The sequence below is a fragment of the Struthio camelus genome, chromosome 2 (assembly GCF_040807025.1).
Source record: "Struthio camelus isolate bStrCam1 chromosome 2, bStrCam1.hap1, whole genome shotgun sequence".
Taxonomy (NCBI): domain Eukaryota; kingdom Metazoa; phylum Chordata; class Aves; order Struthioniformes; family Struthionidae; genus Struthio; species Struthio camelus.
The window spans coordinates 78,413,676-78,428,789 of NC_090943.1; the positions used below are offsets into that span (position 1 = coordinate 78,413,676).

Genomic DNA, 15,114 nt, shown 5'->3' on the forward strand with positions numbered 1-15,114 from the left:
AAAAAGCTGCTAGAAGAATTTTTAGTTTAGGTAAGGTCAGTAAAATACATGGAAAATATCATACTTTAATCCAAAATATCTCTGAAGGATAATCTTTGTGCTGATGGAAAACATAAGTTGTGACATGCGAGCAGTTTGGAAATCTTCCCTCCCCTTCCCCAAAGAAAAAGATAAAAAAAAGATATTTGTATCATTGATAAGAAATCTTGTGTTTTTTTAAAAGAGTGGCTTAGTCTTGACCAGACTGCCAAAGTTCAATATTCCCTTTATTTGTTCTTCCAAATATTTATTAAAATTAATGACAATTGTTCACAAAGAAATGTTGAAACAATGTATTTTTTGTCTGTTTTTCAGTAAGGTTATTATGATAGCTTTGATAGCCATAAAGAATAGGATAATAATTTTTGCTACTGATTTTTCCATATAGATATTGACTGTTGGGATAATCTCCAAAAGTAACTAAAGCACAGAGAGTGATTAGAGGGAGTTAGTAAACGAGCACTAATAAGAAAAACCATTTGACTTCAGCATATTTTATTTAAAACTTACAAATCATTTTTAAAAAAACTAGGATTATTCCTTTGTCTCAGTCAGCATTTTTATTTCTTGTCCTCAGTCCTGCAAAGGCTTGACAGTCATGGACAGTGCATAAGGTTAAGTCTCTGTGGAGACATAGATAAAACTGGGTTTTGTCCTAGTCTTTAAGGGTTTAATTTTAAGTGAACTGTGTAATTTGAGTTTGTTTTTAAAGACAGTTATTGCTGTCATCTACCTGAACTACCTGATCACATTTGTCTCAATCATCTTATGCATGTTCAACTGTAAGTGAAAGCAAAGACATGAAGAAAATAGGGTTTTTATAGAAGATGCCATATAAAAGAGTACTGGGTAGTATAAGATGCTGCAAATCAGACTGGATAGTTAGATGGAACGAGTTTAGATGCCCAGAAAAAGGATAGAAGCGTAAACCTCTTAGGGGACGTGTCCTTACTTGGGACATGCCATTTAGGTACAGTCTTCAGCAATGGTGCATGAGAAGAGCGTATACTCTACAATGCTTCAGAAGGTGAAATGAGTCTCCTCCTGCACCTCCTCCACTACATCCTGCCGGTCATCTCCGAGGGACCAGCAGGACTTGCCGTCCTCAGAGTACGGAAAATGGCAGATGAACAAACAACAAAATGATGGTTAGGCCACTTTGCCTAGCTCTCCCACAGACCTGAAACTGAGTAGGGCTAAATTCAAGCTAGTATTCAGGCTTTTAACTTCCCACAGATATTAATGCGAAAGTACGAGCTTATGATGGTGGCTGAAGCCTGAATACATGGCTGCCTGTGGTGCTTTCATTTCACAGCACATATCCTCCAAGCCAAGTAAAATAAAAAGGAAAAAAACTTTCCAAGGTAATGTCTTTTCAGCCACAACCTCCCTCCTTCATTCTTGTATCAGAATGACTTCTTTTCATGCCTCCATCTGATTGGGTTTTGAAACTTTCTAACTGAAGAAAAGAAGAAGAAATAAAGGAGTGTGTTCCTCACAATAAAATACTGCTATCTAAAGAATCTTCTCAAGTCTTGATCCAAAGCTTACTGTGTTATCGAAAAACCTTTGCATCAATCAGGTCCATACAAAGTGCTTCAGTTCTAGCAGGGATTTTATATTGTCCAAGTAATGCAAAATAGACGCTGGCAGAACCCCAACTAGTGCCATCAGCCTCTTCGTGTCAGCTTGGCTCAGTCCCCATTCCCAGCTCCGTTGTATGCCTTCTATCTTATGAGTGTGCTGGTCTCGCTCACACCCCGCGCTAGCCACCTGAGAAGTTAAACTCTAAAACCTTCCTCCTGTGTGCGCGTGACTCCTCCTGTGGAGCAACAGAGACGCTCAGTATTTGGGTACGCCAGAAAGCCTGTCATTTGTGTACCTCGGCTTAAGTATCGCCTAAGGTGCCAACCGAAGCGGCTAGATAGCAACAAACAGCAAGGTGAACACAGTGTCTAAAGAGCTCTGCAGGATATGGGCCTCAGCTCTTCGCTTGGGCTGGGCCTAAATCTTTTCAAATACCAGTGAGCTAGGAGTCAAGTCTTAAAGTCAATGGGAAGAATAGGGACGTTAGTTTTGCCTGTAACGTAGTTAAGGATTTGGCAACGATTAGAAGTGTCGTCCTTTTATTCATAAAAAACAGGATCATTCTGGAGCCCTTTTCAGGCACACAAGCATGTGGGACATATGAAAAAGAAGCAGGTTCTCTACAGCCAGCCACTTCCTTCCCCTTCCACTGCTGGGCTGGAATAATTTAGCCGTCTCTTGTATCACAGTGTGCTATTTTCTGCATTTGAAAGTGTGACAGGTCACCAGTGCAACACAGAAGTGGATAACCCTTCCTTCCCTGGAATTTTTTTTTCAAGAACAACGGTAACTCATGGAAAGCCTTTGCAAACCTGAAAGCTTCTCATCCTGAGCATCCTCTCATGCATCAAAAATCTTCCCAGGTAACCAGAGCCACCCATGGGAAAAAGCTGAGTTTTGGCAAACTTCCCTTCTTCCTCAAAACAAAAACCAAAACAAATTATAAACAAACAAAAAATCTCCAAGTCCATGAGGAAGTCCTTGCCTTTGTTTGTTGTTGTTGTTTTGGTTTCAGGCTGATCTATGGGCTCAAAGGGTCACTGGAGGCAAAGTTACAAGAAAGGCTACCATTCAATGTCAGAAAAACAAAACATAAACTGTTCAAGCCAGTCCTCCGTTGCCGGACGCGAGCCAAATACAAGCTGCTGACCTGCATGGCACATGACAGCGCATGCAGCTCACCAAAGACGGATTTTGTGCACTCTAAGTGTGAGGCTGATAAGGGTGAGGGGAGAGCAGCAAAGTTATTAACCTTTATCCAGAGTTGAGCATTAAAATCAGTGCATGAGCTTGTTTTGAAAGAAAGTAAAATAGAACTGCTGGCAGCTCTTTTTAAATACTCAGATCACATCTTTCATAATTTTATAGAAGCAGAGTAATACTTTAGGGTGCTTGTTCTGCTCTCCTGAAAATTTGAATCAGCTTTTTCTCTCCTTTTTACCTAAAAGCAAGTGATTTTTATTCCTATTCACCTGTTTTAGCATTCGGAGCCCCATGCAGGTCATGCTCAGCTGCCCGTACCTTAACCCTACGGAGCTGATTCTCCTAAAGCAGTGGAAAGCCATTCCCATCAATATCCTGGAGTAATTCCAATTGCTCTGGAGCTAGGCAGCATAAGTGAAAGGAGAATTGAGTCCTCTGGCTTCAGAGAAAGCTACCGGGCCACATAGTCTGGCTTTAACAGTATAATTTTGGGGGCAAGTTGCACTTAATTATATGGATACTAACTTTAAGTGTCCTTATTCCAAGGAGCCATAAACTTTCTTTACACCTACTATACATTAAAGGGAATATGTGTCAATGTACGTGCATAAGTGCGCGTAAGGACATTCACCTAACAATAGCAATCTGACTGGCAGTGTTTAGTCATAATTAGTATTTTAAAGCATTATCTTAATGCCCCCTTCATTTCAAATGTGAGGCAGTGCAAACTTGAAAATAGACTTAAAAAGGTTTTAGAGACTTTCTTAGTTATGTCTTGTTCCTCATCTCTCAGGTTAGTACATTAGCTCCATCCAAATCCAGCCAGTCAGAACCATGCTACAGTACACATAGTAACTAGCAAGAAGTATAGATAGGAGGGAAATAAGGGCTGGTATTTTCCATATCTTTCTGCTGACACAAATACATTAGAAGCTAAATTGTCTCAGAAGTAGCTTTTTTTTTTTCAGTTGTTCATAAATGGTATTATGAAATGTACAGGCTAGCACCTGTATATTATAACCACTTACTCCCCAATAGTACATTGTTGAATCTTTTAGGGAAGTGCCAGATCCCCTATAAGACATTGAAAAAACCCAAAAACCCCAAACAGTAGTCAAATCATAGGCCATAAGTAATGGGATGCTCTTCAGAAAGTTTGCTATCGACAGACCCTCTTTCAAGAGGTTCTCTTCTACATCTTCAGGGCAACTGGGCACTTAGGAATGTTTGAGATCTTTCGCTAGAATTGACAGTGTGGTATGACAGCTCTTGGCTTTGGGGTTTTTGTCTAAAGCTCAACAAAATTGTGTGTTTCTTGTTCTGATACATTTATTTTTGCCAATATACGCATGAGGAATGTAATGAAGTGGCGTTGTGCTGCAAGTAGCTCAGCAGATGTTGAAATCAGTTCCAGTTCCTGAAAACAACTTCTTGACAACATAGTCTTAGCATTCACAATAACTGAAACATGTGGGATTCATTTACATCATTCTTACAAATATATTCTCTCTCCCCCTCTTTTTTTCCCTCTGCATTGTAAACCCTCAGCCTTACTTGCTTCCTTGCACTTTATGATCGTATGTGCCTGCGTGCTTATAGCCGGATACGTATCCTGAAGCATCCACCAGATCTTCTCGGCCCGCTTTGCCTTTTCCTTTCCCACTTGGATCAAACCTCTCTTTGTGAGAACCCGTGAATTTTGATGTATCTGTAAGGCGTGATACAGTTGGAGATGAAATGGCTTTCTATTGGAAGAAAGAAAAGACACACAAAAAAGCACATCAGAAAACAATTATTGTTAACAATACAGGTATTTGCACATGCTGTTGACAATTTAAATCTTTGCTACTAAAGGAGAGCATGTAAATGTCTACTCAGGTCCAGCAAGAGGAAACAAGAAATGCTCTTTTCTTACCATTATATACAATGACAATGATCATTATACAGCCAAGAACAAAATGGTGCAAGTTACATTAAAGAAGTTTGGAAGAGATTTTCAGTATCAAATATTTCAGGCTAATAATCAAGTTCTAACTTCAAAGATATGAAAAAGCCACAGGGAACAGACATGTTCAAAACCTCTGAAATCATCCAAGCATAAAAGCCAGGCTCCACCAAAACAGAACAAACAAACCAATACATATAGCTAGAATTCCCTGCTTCAAGAGACTGAAATTTATCCTAAAATCTAGGATTTGTGAGAGAAGTAACAAACTAGTTGGACTGACAGTTATTTTCAATGTTAGCAAATTAGCAGTCAGTGAAATAGCAAAGCAAAGACCTTCTCCTACATTGCTTCACTAAGTCATATCAGGCTACTTAAAATCAAGGTTTTGCTGTTATTGAGACAAAGAAAATTCAACTACACAAACAGAATGAAAAAGATATTTCACAGAACAGTATAGGAATACACTAACTTCTGTGCTGGGATTGAGAGCAGTCTCTTTGATTTTTTTTTTTAATTTACATTTTAAAATCTGAAGAGAAAGGGCTCTAAAGGAGAAAGAAAAACACATATAAAATATTTTTGTGCTGTAGTGGAAACGGTGCTAAGATGAAAAAAGATTGGTAAAATTTGGTCTTACTTCACCCTATATTAGGGTGTGTTTTAGAGACAGAAGTGCCACTATTTTCCTTGTGGCAAAGTAATTGCTTTGGGAAACTTTTCCTTCATCAAAAACCTCATCCCTCCCCTCTATCTATCCTTATCCCAAATGAGAAATGCTCAATAACCAGATCTAACAAACAGGTTTTCAAAATAACATAGTTTATAAACAATTGGCTAGTAACTCTTCCATATGACAACATAGCTTGGACACGTTTTAATGCTCGACATTAAAAGGTCAGAGCATTGAAACGACGCTTGCCACCTTTACCAAAAGGAACAACACACCTGGGTTCAATTAGACCAAAACTGGCAAGAAGCTCTGTAATCGACGCTTATCCATCACAGAAGCCACATGTCCTTCGCACCATTTAAATAAAGGCTGTTTTGAAGGATCTGTCTGTCCACATACATAACTACTTCAGACTCCCAAGTTGTAAGCTTCTGCTCCTCTCTTTCCAAACAAGTCCAATACATGACATGTACAATAGCAGTTCTGCAGTTTTGCCTTCAGGCTGAGTCTCGAGAGGAAAGTAATGCAGAGGTGAGGATTCAGTTACTAGCTGAAAGACTAGGACCACTGGAGCCTTCGTTTCTCAAAATAACATCACTGAAAAACCTTTTGAGACCTGCAGTGTTATTTTCCTGGACTGAAAAAACAGAAATGAAGATGATACCTAGGAAGTAGCACCCCTTCTTAATAAATACATGCATTTTTCTTGTTCACTTTGCTTACTAGCACCTTATAACCAGAAAATCTGTAATCACAGCAGAATCAATTTTAAAAATACACCCTTTGATCAGCAATTGTGTCAGCAGCCCAGCTAGATAAAACAAAAACGCAAAAAGAACGCATAAGGTGAGACATTATGAGCAGCACAGTAAACTCCTGGCCTGGTCCCTAACCAGGAATTTATCCTATCTGTTCTTCAGAGTATTAGTAAATCAAACAGGCTGTGCATATATTCACATAATAGAAATAACAGATCATCTGGCCACCTGACATTGCTTTGACATCTCAGGGGAAAGCAAAAAAACCCACACTCCTGCATGCAACAGTGCAGGTCACACACCTCCAGGGGAAAATGGTCCAGCACAACTATTTGTTTCACTTTGGGCACAGGCACTAGTAATTCCACGCTGCATTAACTCTTTAATTGTGAACTACTCTTTTGTTTGGCAAGTGAAAGGAAATATGGGGGAGCTTTTATATTGTGTAGTGTTTTGTGTTATACAGTGTTCATCAAGAACTCAGTCGCTACACGAAGACAAAGCTGTCAGACTGCTTGACTGAACAAGAGCATCTTCCAGCAGCCACAGACATGCAGTTTGGACAAAGCATCTACAGCACTCGGGATGGATTCCTCATTTCTTTTTCATTTGAAAACCCCAATAGGTCACAACAGCTGCAGAAGCGTATTAGCAAAGGCTGACTGCAGGACAAAGTACATAGGAGGAAGCTCCTCATGCCTGATTATAACCAGATCCTTCTCTCTCCAAAAGGACATAGGGTGTTTCCTACCGAAAGCATCTTCTTGACTATTAGCATACTTCTGTGTTCTTAACACAGGTATTAAGAACATCAGGTTTCTGTAACTGTGCATACACTCTGCATTCTCACACGCACAGAAAAGTCTCAGGTAGTCTAGGGGGCTTCCTTTTCCTTAGCCAATTCATTTGCAGGACAGACTGCTATTCTGACAAGTTGCAATGGTAAGCTTAACTCAACTGGCTGGAAAAAGAAGGGCTATGGTTTCTGCCCCTTTGTTTAAAAGAGGGTGGCATGATCAGCAGGAAATTCTCCTCAGTATCCAAATTACGGTGAAAGCAAGAATTCTGGTACAGTAGGGATGTGGTATCAGAAGTACTAAGATTTGCATGAATGCACTCTGAATGGAAATGCATGGGTATGAAAACATCAGAAGGAAGAGCAAAACAAGGATTAGCGGAACGGCCTGTGTTGTAACGAAGAACATTCTCAGGATATTGTTCCCAGGACAGCATTCCCAGTGGTAAAATTGAGGAATGTGTTGTTTATGTCAAGACCAGAAGGCCTGCACTCTGATGAGACCAAAACATAGATGACTTACCAGCAAGAGACCCTGCATCCTAACAGCAAGGCTGTAGCGACAAGGTTGCAGCACACCACATGTGCCTTTCCTTTTCCTGTTAGTCTACCAGGAAAATAGAGAGAGATTTCAAACTAACAGAGGAAAGCAGAAGCTGGGCAGCAACCTGATCTACAGTTTATGGCAACTGAACTAAGCAAGCTGCTGAAGCAAAGGACCAAACGGCAACAACTGTTGACTCTTAAAGGCTATATAAAACATCTATCCAAAAACTAGTTTGTCAGTGTAAATCATGAAGATCCCAGGAGACATAGTGAGGACTCGATAGTCAGCACCCCTTGTCATCTGTGTCCACCTAGGTGATCTTGGCCGGATCACTTTTCCACACAGATCTTGGTGCTTGGGTGCCAGAGTGTGAGTGAATGAAGTTTGAGAAAACAGATCCGCATAGGTGAAAAATGACTTACTTAAGAGATTTTGTAAATAAATTTCACTGTCCCCTTCTATAAGGTCTTGCACTGAGGTTTTTCACACTAATTTCCTATAGACGACTTAACTTGAGTTTACCAGTCATCTGGCTAGAGATTTTTGCCATCCACTACTTTATCCAGGTATCTATTTTGTAATGCCGTTGCTTCATCAGGTGGAGACTAGTGCTAGGACTAACACAAAAGCATTCTTTTATAACCCATTCTTTTTCTGCTAGAGTCAAATCTTTCCCAGTGCAATAGCAATACAGCAAATGGTTGAAATGTGATAAAATAGCTCTAAAGTTTAGCACCCTTTTCACATATCTAAAAAAAAAAAAAACACTTATTTAGCGGACAACTGGGATTATGGTTCAGCTCTTTGGCACTCACATCTATTAACTGAAAGCTTTAAGCTCTGATGTGCGTGTGTGGGAGTGGCAGCATCAAAGTTCCAAATAAAGGTAATTAACACCACAGTTGGAAAAAAATAAAAAACCCTCCGTTTTTCTTCCTGAAAAACAGTCGAACAAAATGGAAAGCCCCAGCACAATGAACATTACAAATGCAGAACAACAAAAACAGTGATCCCATGTCACGTGCTCCTTCAGTCCAGGATGGGTCAGAACGCTTCCAGCATCACGGGAGTCACAGTATATAGAATAAACAAAAAAGCAGTAGCTGTGAGGCTGAAATTCTTTCTCTAGATTCTTTTAGCTGAGTATGAATTGCAGCCTTTTCCCATACTGTTTCTGGGGTCACTGCTGCACCCCTCCCACCCGTGACAGAATATTACAGTTGATGGATGGCAATCTTTGTTGGCTCCTTGTTAGTACAATTTCTAAGAAATAGGAGACTCACTGTTGCCATCAGCAAAATCTTCAGGCAATTTTTAATCCTTGCAAAATCTGCTCTCACCTTCTGAACTGATCCATTCTTAGGAAAGATCAGAGACAATCAGCTGCCCCCGTAAGACTGTGTCAAATGCACTGGTTCTGCTGCTTTTGCTGAACGTTGTTTCTTGTGATCAATGCTTAACCACTAAAAAGAAAATACGACTTCCTCTTTAAGATCATGGGAACATTGCATGGAAGGCCCAGGCACAACCTAAGCATCCTGCTGAGGAGCTCATTTTCCAACAAGCCTTTGCAAAAGCAGGGCAGGACAGACGAGGAATTTCACATCTCTCTTGGACTCCTTACCCAGAAACACCTAGCTGTAGCGTATGAAGCATAATTTAGTTAGGACTGGGGTTGTTTTGTTTTTATATAGGCAGTATTTAAAGGAATTAAGTATACCACAGTAATTTTGGTTCTCAAATCACGCATTACTCCCAGCTATTATTCCCAGCTCATGGACCTAAAGTGCACCCAATTTGTTTTTATCAAGACATTGCTTCTGCTTATGAACAACAAACCAATGACAGACTAACTGGCAACTGAGTCAAGGCCAAAAAAATTAGCAGGGTAGCCAGGAACTCATTCTTCTGTGCAACCCAGCTGTTCACTGGTAATTGCATATGGTCATTGGGAGCAAAAAAAAGGAAGTTGCCCATCCCTCTTCAGTGGTAAAAACATAAGGAGGACCATGGTAACCAGCACCAAGGGCTGAACAGGACAAGTGCCATCTCGGCAACTCAGTACTCTCCCTTCTTTTTTTTTATAGCGAAATTCGATCACAGATGCAAATGTTTATGTCTTATCATACGGCAATTCTGCTCCCAGGCTCTAATCACTTGAACACTTTATTATCTACAGTTCGTTATACAATGTCTCCAGTTCTATTCTGTTAAAGGCAATAAATTACTTCAAGCTAACCTCTCCCTTTCACTTCTTTAAGCCCACAGAAACGTTCTTTTTTTTGTGGTCTATTCTATTTGCACACAATTAACTACATAGTTTGCATGTCAAAGAAGATCACACGAACATAAAATTTTCACTTTTTTTTAAACTTTTCTTTCAGAGACAAAGTTCTACCTACTGTCCAACTAGCACAACAAAACCAAATGTGATGAACGTACAAACAGATTTTGGAACGCTGAAGGAACTGGACAAGTGCACAGTCCAAAGCATCAAGGCTGCTCAGTCTCCAAGATTCCCCATTCTTCCCTCCAGTCCATTATCTTCACTAATATAAGCTAGCAGCTGTCATTTCAGGGTCTTTGCTTCTGCCAAAAGAGGAGATCTCTGCCCAAACACCTTTTCATTCACCAAGCCTGTATTTTCACAGATATCTTGCCAGGCCACTGGGCTCCCCCCAAATTTTAAAGACACGGAGCTTCACATAATTAAATGGTTGTTCACTGTGGGCCTCCAACCCAAAGAGGTGGTCACACAACCTCCGCGTTGCTGGCAATGCCTCTCGTGAGTCAGGAAAGGTACGTACATCCCTCTCTCACAAACAGTCCTTCTCTCGCATCAAATTCTCACTGACAAGATCAGATGAGGCCACAGTCTCCCAAGAAGCTAGGAGAGGCAACAAGCAATTTTCTTCACGCCAATTTGCTAATTTAAAATGATAATGTAATCTTTTGTTAGCGGGGCAATATTTCTTCCCTTTTTGTCAGTATGTACAGAGAAGGGTTGCTACGGAAGTCAGGAGCCTGGAGCACAGGGCATACAAGGAGAGGCTGAGGGAAGGGGGTCTGTTCAGCCTCAGAAGAGAGGATAAAGCAGGGAGGTAAATTTTACACCAAAAGAGGGGTTATACAGAAGACAGAGCCAGTACAGAAGTGTGTAGCAAAAAACCACAAGCCAATGAGCACAAGCTCACTGGGACATGGGAAATTCCAACTAGATATAAGTAAAAAAAAAATTTTCACCCCTGAGGAATTTCACCCCTAAGCACAGGAACAGGTTGCCCACAAAGACTGAGGATTCTCCATCAAGGGAGACCTTCAAAACTTAGAATTATAAAAACCACGTAACAGCTAAGGTTGGCAGGAACCTTTGCACAAGAGTCTGCACCCAGGGTAAACCCCTGCTCAAAGCAGGTCTCAAAGCAGCTCGCTCAGGGACTTCTCCAGGCAAGTCTTGAACGCCCTCAAGGACAGAGAGCCCACCACCTCTCTCCGCAACTCGTTCCAGTATTTGACAACCCCCCCGGGGTAACAAACAAACAGCTGCAACAAATCCTTACATCTAAGTGGAATTAACCAGGCCCCAACTTCACTCTGCTGCCTCCCAGCCTATCGCTGTGCACTTCCAAGAACGGGCTGGCTCCATCTTCCCTACGTCTTCCAGGCAGCTAGCTGCCGGCAGCAATAAGGCCTCCCCTTAGCCTTCCCTTCTCCAGCCTCAGAGATGCTTCTCTCAGCCATCTCTCCGCATGCCGCGTGCTCCAGCCTCCTGAGTGTCCTGGTGGCCCTGCACCTTGCTCCAGTATGTCGACACCTTTCTTGAACTGGGGAGCCCCACACTGCACACACGTACTCAGATGTGGTCTCACAGCTGCCAAAGAGAAGGGAAGGCTCGCCTCCACGGACCTGCTGCGTCGGCCCTCCTTGCTGCAAGGGCACGCTCCTAACTCACTTTCAACTTGCTGACCTCCGCAATCCCCAGCTCCTTTTCTGCAGGGCTGCTCCCTACCCAGGCTCACACCAGCCTGTCCGCTTAGCCCACCCCACATCCAAGACTCTGCGGTTTCTTCGGCCGAACTTCACGAGGCTCCCGTCAGCCCCTTTCTACACCCTGTGCAGCTCCCTCTGAAGAGCAGCCACCGTCCTCCACCATATTCACTACTCCCCCACAGGTTGCCGTCATCCACAAACCTGCAGACAGAAGCACTCCATCCCATCTTCCAGGTCATTAAGGAAGACAGTCAACTGCACTGATCCCAGTATTCATCCCCGAGGGACACCACTGGCTCTTACTGCCTGCCAGCTGGACTTTGCACCACTGACCGCAACTCCAAGTGCGGCGGTCCAGCTCGCTTTCCACCCCTCCTAAGGGCTGCGTAGGCAGCCCAAATCTCACCTCTACGGTGACAACGAGACTAGGGGAGACTGGCTCCAAGACCTTGCTAAAGCCAACGTGTGCTAACTACATCCACTGCCCACCCCTTCTCCACAGGGACAGTCACTTCATCAGAGCAAGTCACGAGGTCGCTCAGGCATGACTTGCCCTTGCTAAATTCATACTGGTTGCTCCAAACCACCACCTTCTCCTTCACGTGCTCAGAAATGGCCATTTGCTTCACAGTCTTCCCAGACAATGAGGTCACGCTGACTGGCCTGGATCCTCCCTCTTTGCCCTTCTTGAAGATGCACGTGATGGTTGCCTTTTTCCAGGCATCAGGAACCTCCTCCAATTGCCATCACCTTTGGAAGATGCTATTGGCCAGCTCCTTCAGCACACTGGGATGCAGCCTCTCTGGTCTCGCAGGGGACCTCTAATTGGCTTTAGTGATCCCTAACTCTCCCCTCCCCTCCCGCGGGTACTGCTTCACTCTCACACACTCAGCTAGCAGGCTTGGGAACCTCGGAGCCCTGAGGACAAGCCTTACTAGGCAAAAAAAGGAGGCAAAAATGGCATCGAGTACCTCAGCCTTTTCCACGTCCCTTCTCACTACGTCCCCTGCCCCACTGACCACGGCGATCACACTCTCCATAGCCTTCCTTTTGCTACCAAGGTTCTTACAGAAACCTTTCTCCTGCTTCTTCACCTCAAGGCTTGCTAGTCTCAACTCCACCTGAATGCTGGCTTGCCTAACTCGGCTCCTTCAGGCGCGGGCAATATTCCTCCCATGCAGCCTGCCCCTGCCTTCATCTTCTGGGTACGTACTTTCTGCGCTGGAGCTCAGTCAGAAGCCCCGTCTTCATCCAGGCTGGCCTGCTGCCATGCTTGTTTGGCTTTCTGCACATTGCAATGTACCGTTCTTGTGCTTGGAGGAGGCTGTCTGGGAAGATCTTTCTCAAGAAATTGTCCTCTGGATTGTCTACCCCCAGACACTTTGCCTGTCCAGTACATTTTGGGATGGCTAAAGTCACCCATGAGCACCAAGGCCTAGGATTGTGGGGCTTTGTCCCGCTACTGGGTAACAGCTTTCTATTAGGTACCTGCTACATCATGACGTGTGCTGGTCTGTCCTGTGCTCCTTACCTGCAAGCTCTGTACTGGTTCATCACCTGCCCCAAGGCAAAACTTCATGCATTCAAGCTATGCCTTTGGATAGAGTGCAGCCCCTCTACATTGCTTTCTCACCCTGTCTTTCCTGGGGAGCGTTCACTGCCCACCACCTCTCTATAATCCCACTGAGGTCACAGTTCTGCAACATGCACAGTCATCCAGTTCCTCCTGCTTGTTCTCCATGTTATGTGCATTTGTGTACTAGCATTTGAGATGGGTTCCAAGCTGTTCTGCCTTTGCAGAGGAAGGGTGAGATCCTCTGCTTTCAAGCTATTACCCAGACGCGTCTGCTCTTCCAGTTTTGGTAACCCTCCACCCTCCATCCCTAGTTTAAAGCCCTCCTCACTAGTAGTTTGCAAAGACCCTTTCGCAGCACTTTGTTAGATGTATCCCATCCCTGCTCAGTAGCTCCTCAAAAAGAGTCCTACGGTCCTAGAGGCCAAAGCCCTGCCTGCAACACAAGCCACACAGACAGGTGTTGACCTGTTGGATGAGTCCACTTCTATTCAAGCCTTTCCTCCCCATTAGAAAGATTGAGGAGACGTGGCCTGGGCCTCTATGCCCTTCACCCTCACCCGAGAGCTCTGTAGATTACTCCAGGTTACCTCTGGAACAGTTGTTGGTACTGCTGATACCCATATGGAAGAGCAGCAAGGGGTCCATGTTAGAGGGCTGGACAAACCTTGGCAGTGTCTGCAACATCACATATCCTGCCCCCTCGTAAGCAACAAACCTTCTGAGACATCAGGTCAGGTCAGAAGATAGGGGTCTCCATCCTCTGCAGGAGGGAGTCTCCAGTAACTATCACTTGCCTTTTCCCCTTTTTGTGTGCACTAGGTTCAGGCTCAGCTGGCTCTGGTGAATCCCTTGATAGTTTTTGTTTGTTCTCACCAGTACCTACAGATTCTGAAGTTGCAGATCTGCAGGTCATACAGATCTCCAACTCCTTCCTGTTGCCAGAAGTCACAAGCTTCCAGCCTTTTCCATCTTGACATTCTCCCTCCGCTATGGTCTCCAGCTGTCACCCCTTCCTTGCCTTGTGTGGCCGGAGCTTTCCACAAACACCATGTGAGTCTCCTCTTCACCTTCCCTGATGGTGCACAGCCTGCTAATCTCTTCCTTCACCACCTTCACCTGGCACCTCAGTGCCTTGACCAGAGAATACTTCCCACAAAAGAGGTCACTGTTGTCCCCAGCTCCAGACAGAGGCAGCAGGCACTCTCCACAGCACAAGACCTGGACAGAGTGGGATCCTTCCCCTGGAGCTCTGTCTGGGTCGAGGCCTCTGACATGCCAAGGGTGTTGGCACCAGTCTTTGAAGCAGGTGGTTGAATGAGATGATCCCAGGTCCCTTCCAGCCTAAATTATTCTACAATTTGGTGTCAAGAATCCTGTTGAATATACACCGACATCCAAATAGTTTCATTTTAAGAAGCAGTAAACGTCCAAAATGAATACTCTCCACAGGAGGTGCATGGTACACTGTTACAGCATCCAGCATTTGGTACAGGGAAAGACAGAACCTCAGACCTGAGGCTCCTCTGTGTTGGTGTGAGGGCAACTAAAAGAGCTGGGACCAGGTTTGGATGTCTGATTGCAGTCCTTAAATACGAGGAAATGATTGCCAAAGAAACATGACTTGCACTGTATATTCTATTGCCAGATCATTCCTGAATGAGCTCATAAAGCTATGGCTTAATTAACCCCCATTCCTTGCATTCTGTTTTTCTTCCTGTGTGCCCAAGACAACCATACACCTTCCATTGCAGATAAGAAATGAGCCCAAAATTTCACTCAGTTTCAATGTCTGGCTGCTGAGCCTTCTCAATCACTTCAAATACAAGCAGTGTTTTTTGTAATTCCACATAATTCTGAAGAAGAAAGAAAAACAGAGAGAGATAAAATCTTTTATCACAACGTACTCTATAGTCTTCACCGTGTGATGTCAAAGTAAAGACTTGCAGACTATCCTGTTGAAGCAGTGGTTCCCCAAGCAGTCATTCAGCACAGACATATCC

At 43.6% G+C, this 15,114-nt stretch overlaps 1 protein-coding gene across 3 annotated transcripts in view; it reads right to left on the bottom strand.

Annotated features, from left to right (window-relative positions):
* Nucleotides 1-517: 517 nt before the first annotated feature.
* The window catches only part of TPPP (tubulin polymerization promoting protein), a 66,955-nt gene continuing 52,358 nt past the window's right edge, over nucleotides 518-15,114 (bottom strand). For all 3 annotated transcript variants that reach the window (XM_068931327.1, XM_068931326.1, XM_068931328.1), the window contains exons 4-5: nucleotides 4,384-4,574; nucleotides 518-1,861 (exon numbers count right to left, since the gene is read on the bottom strand). In XM_068931327.1, the coding sequence (XP_068787428.1) occupies nucleotides 1,828-1,861; nucleotides 4,384-4,574 (225 nt within the window). In that variant the 3' untranslated portion in view covers nucleotides 518-1,827. The remainder of the gene's footprint in view (nucleotides 1,862-4,383; nucleotides 4,575-15,114) is intronic.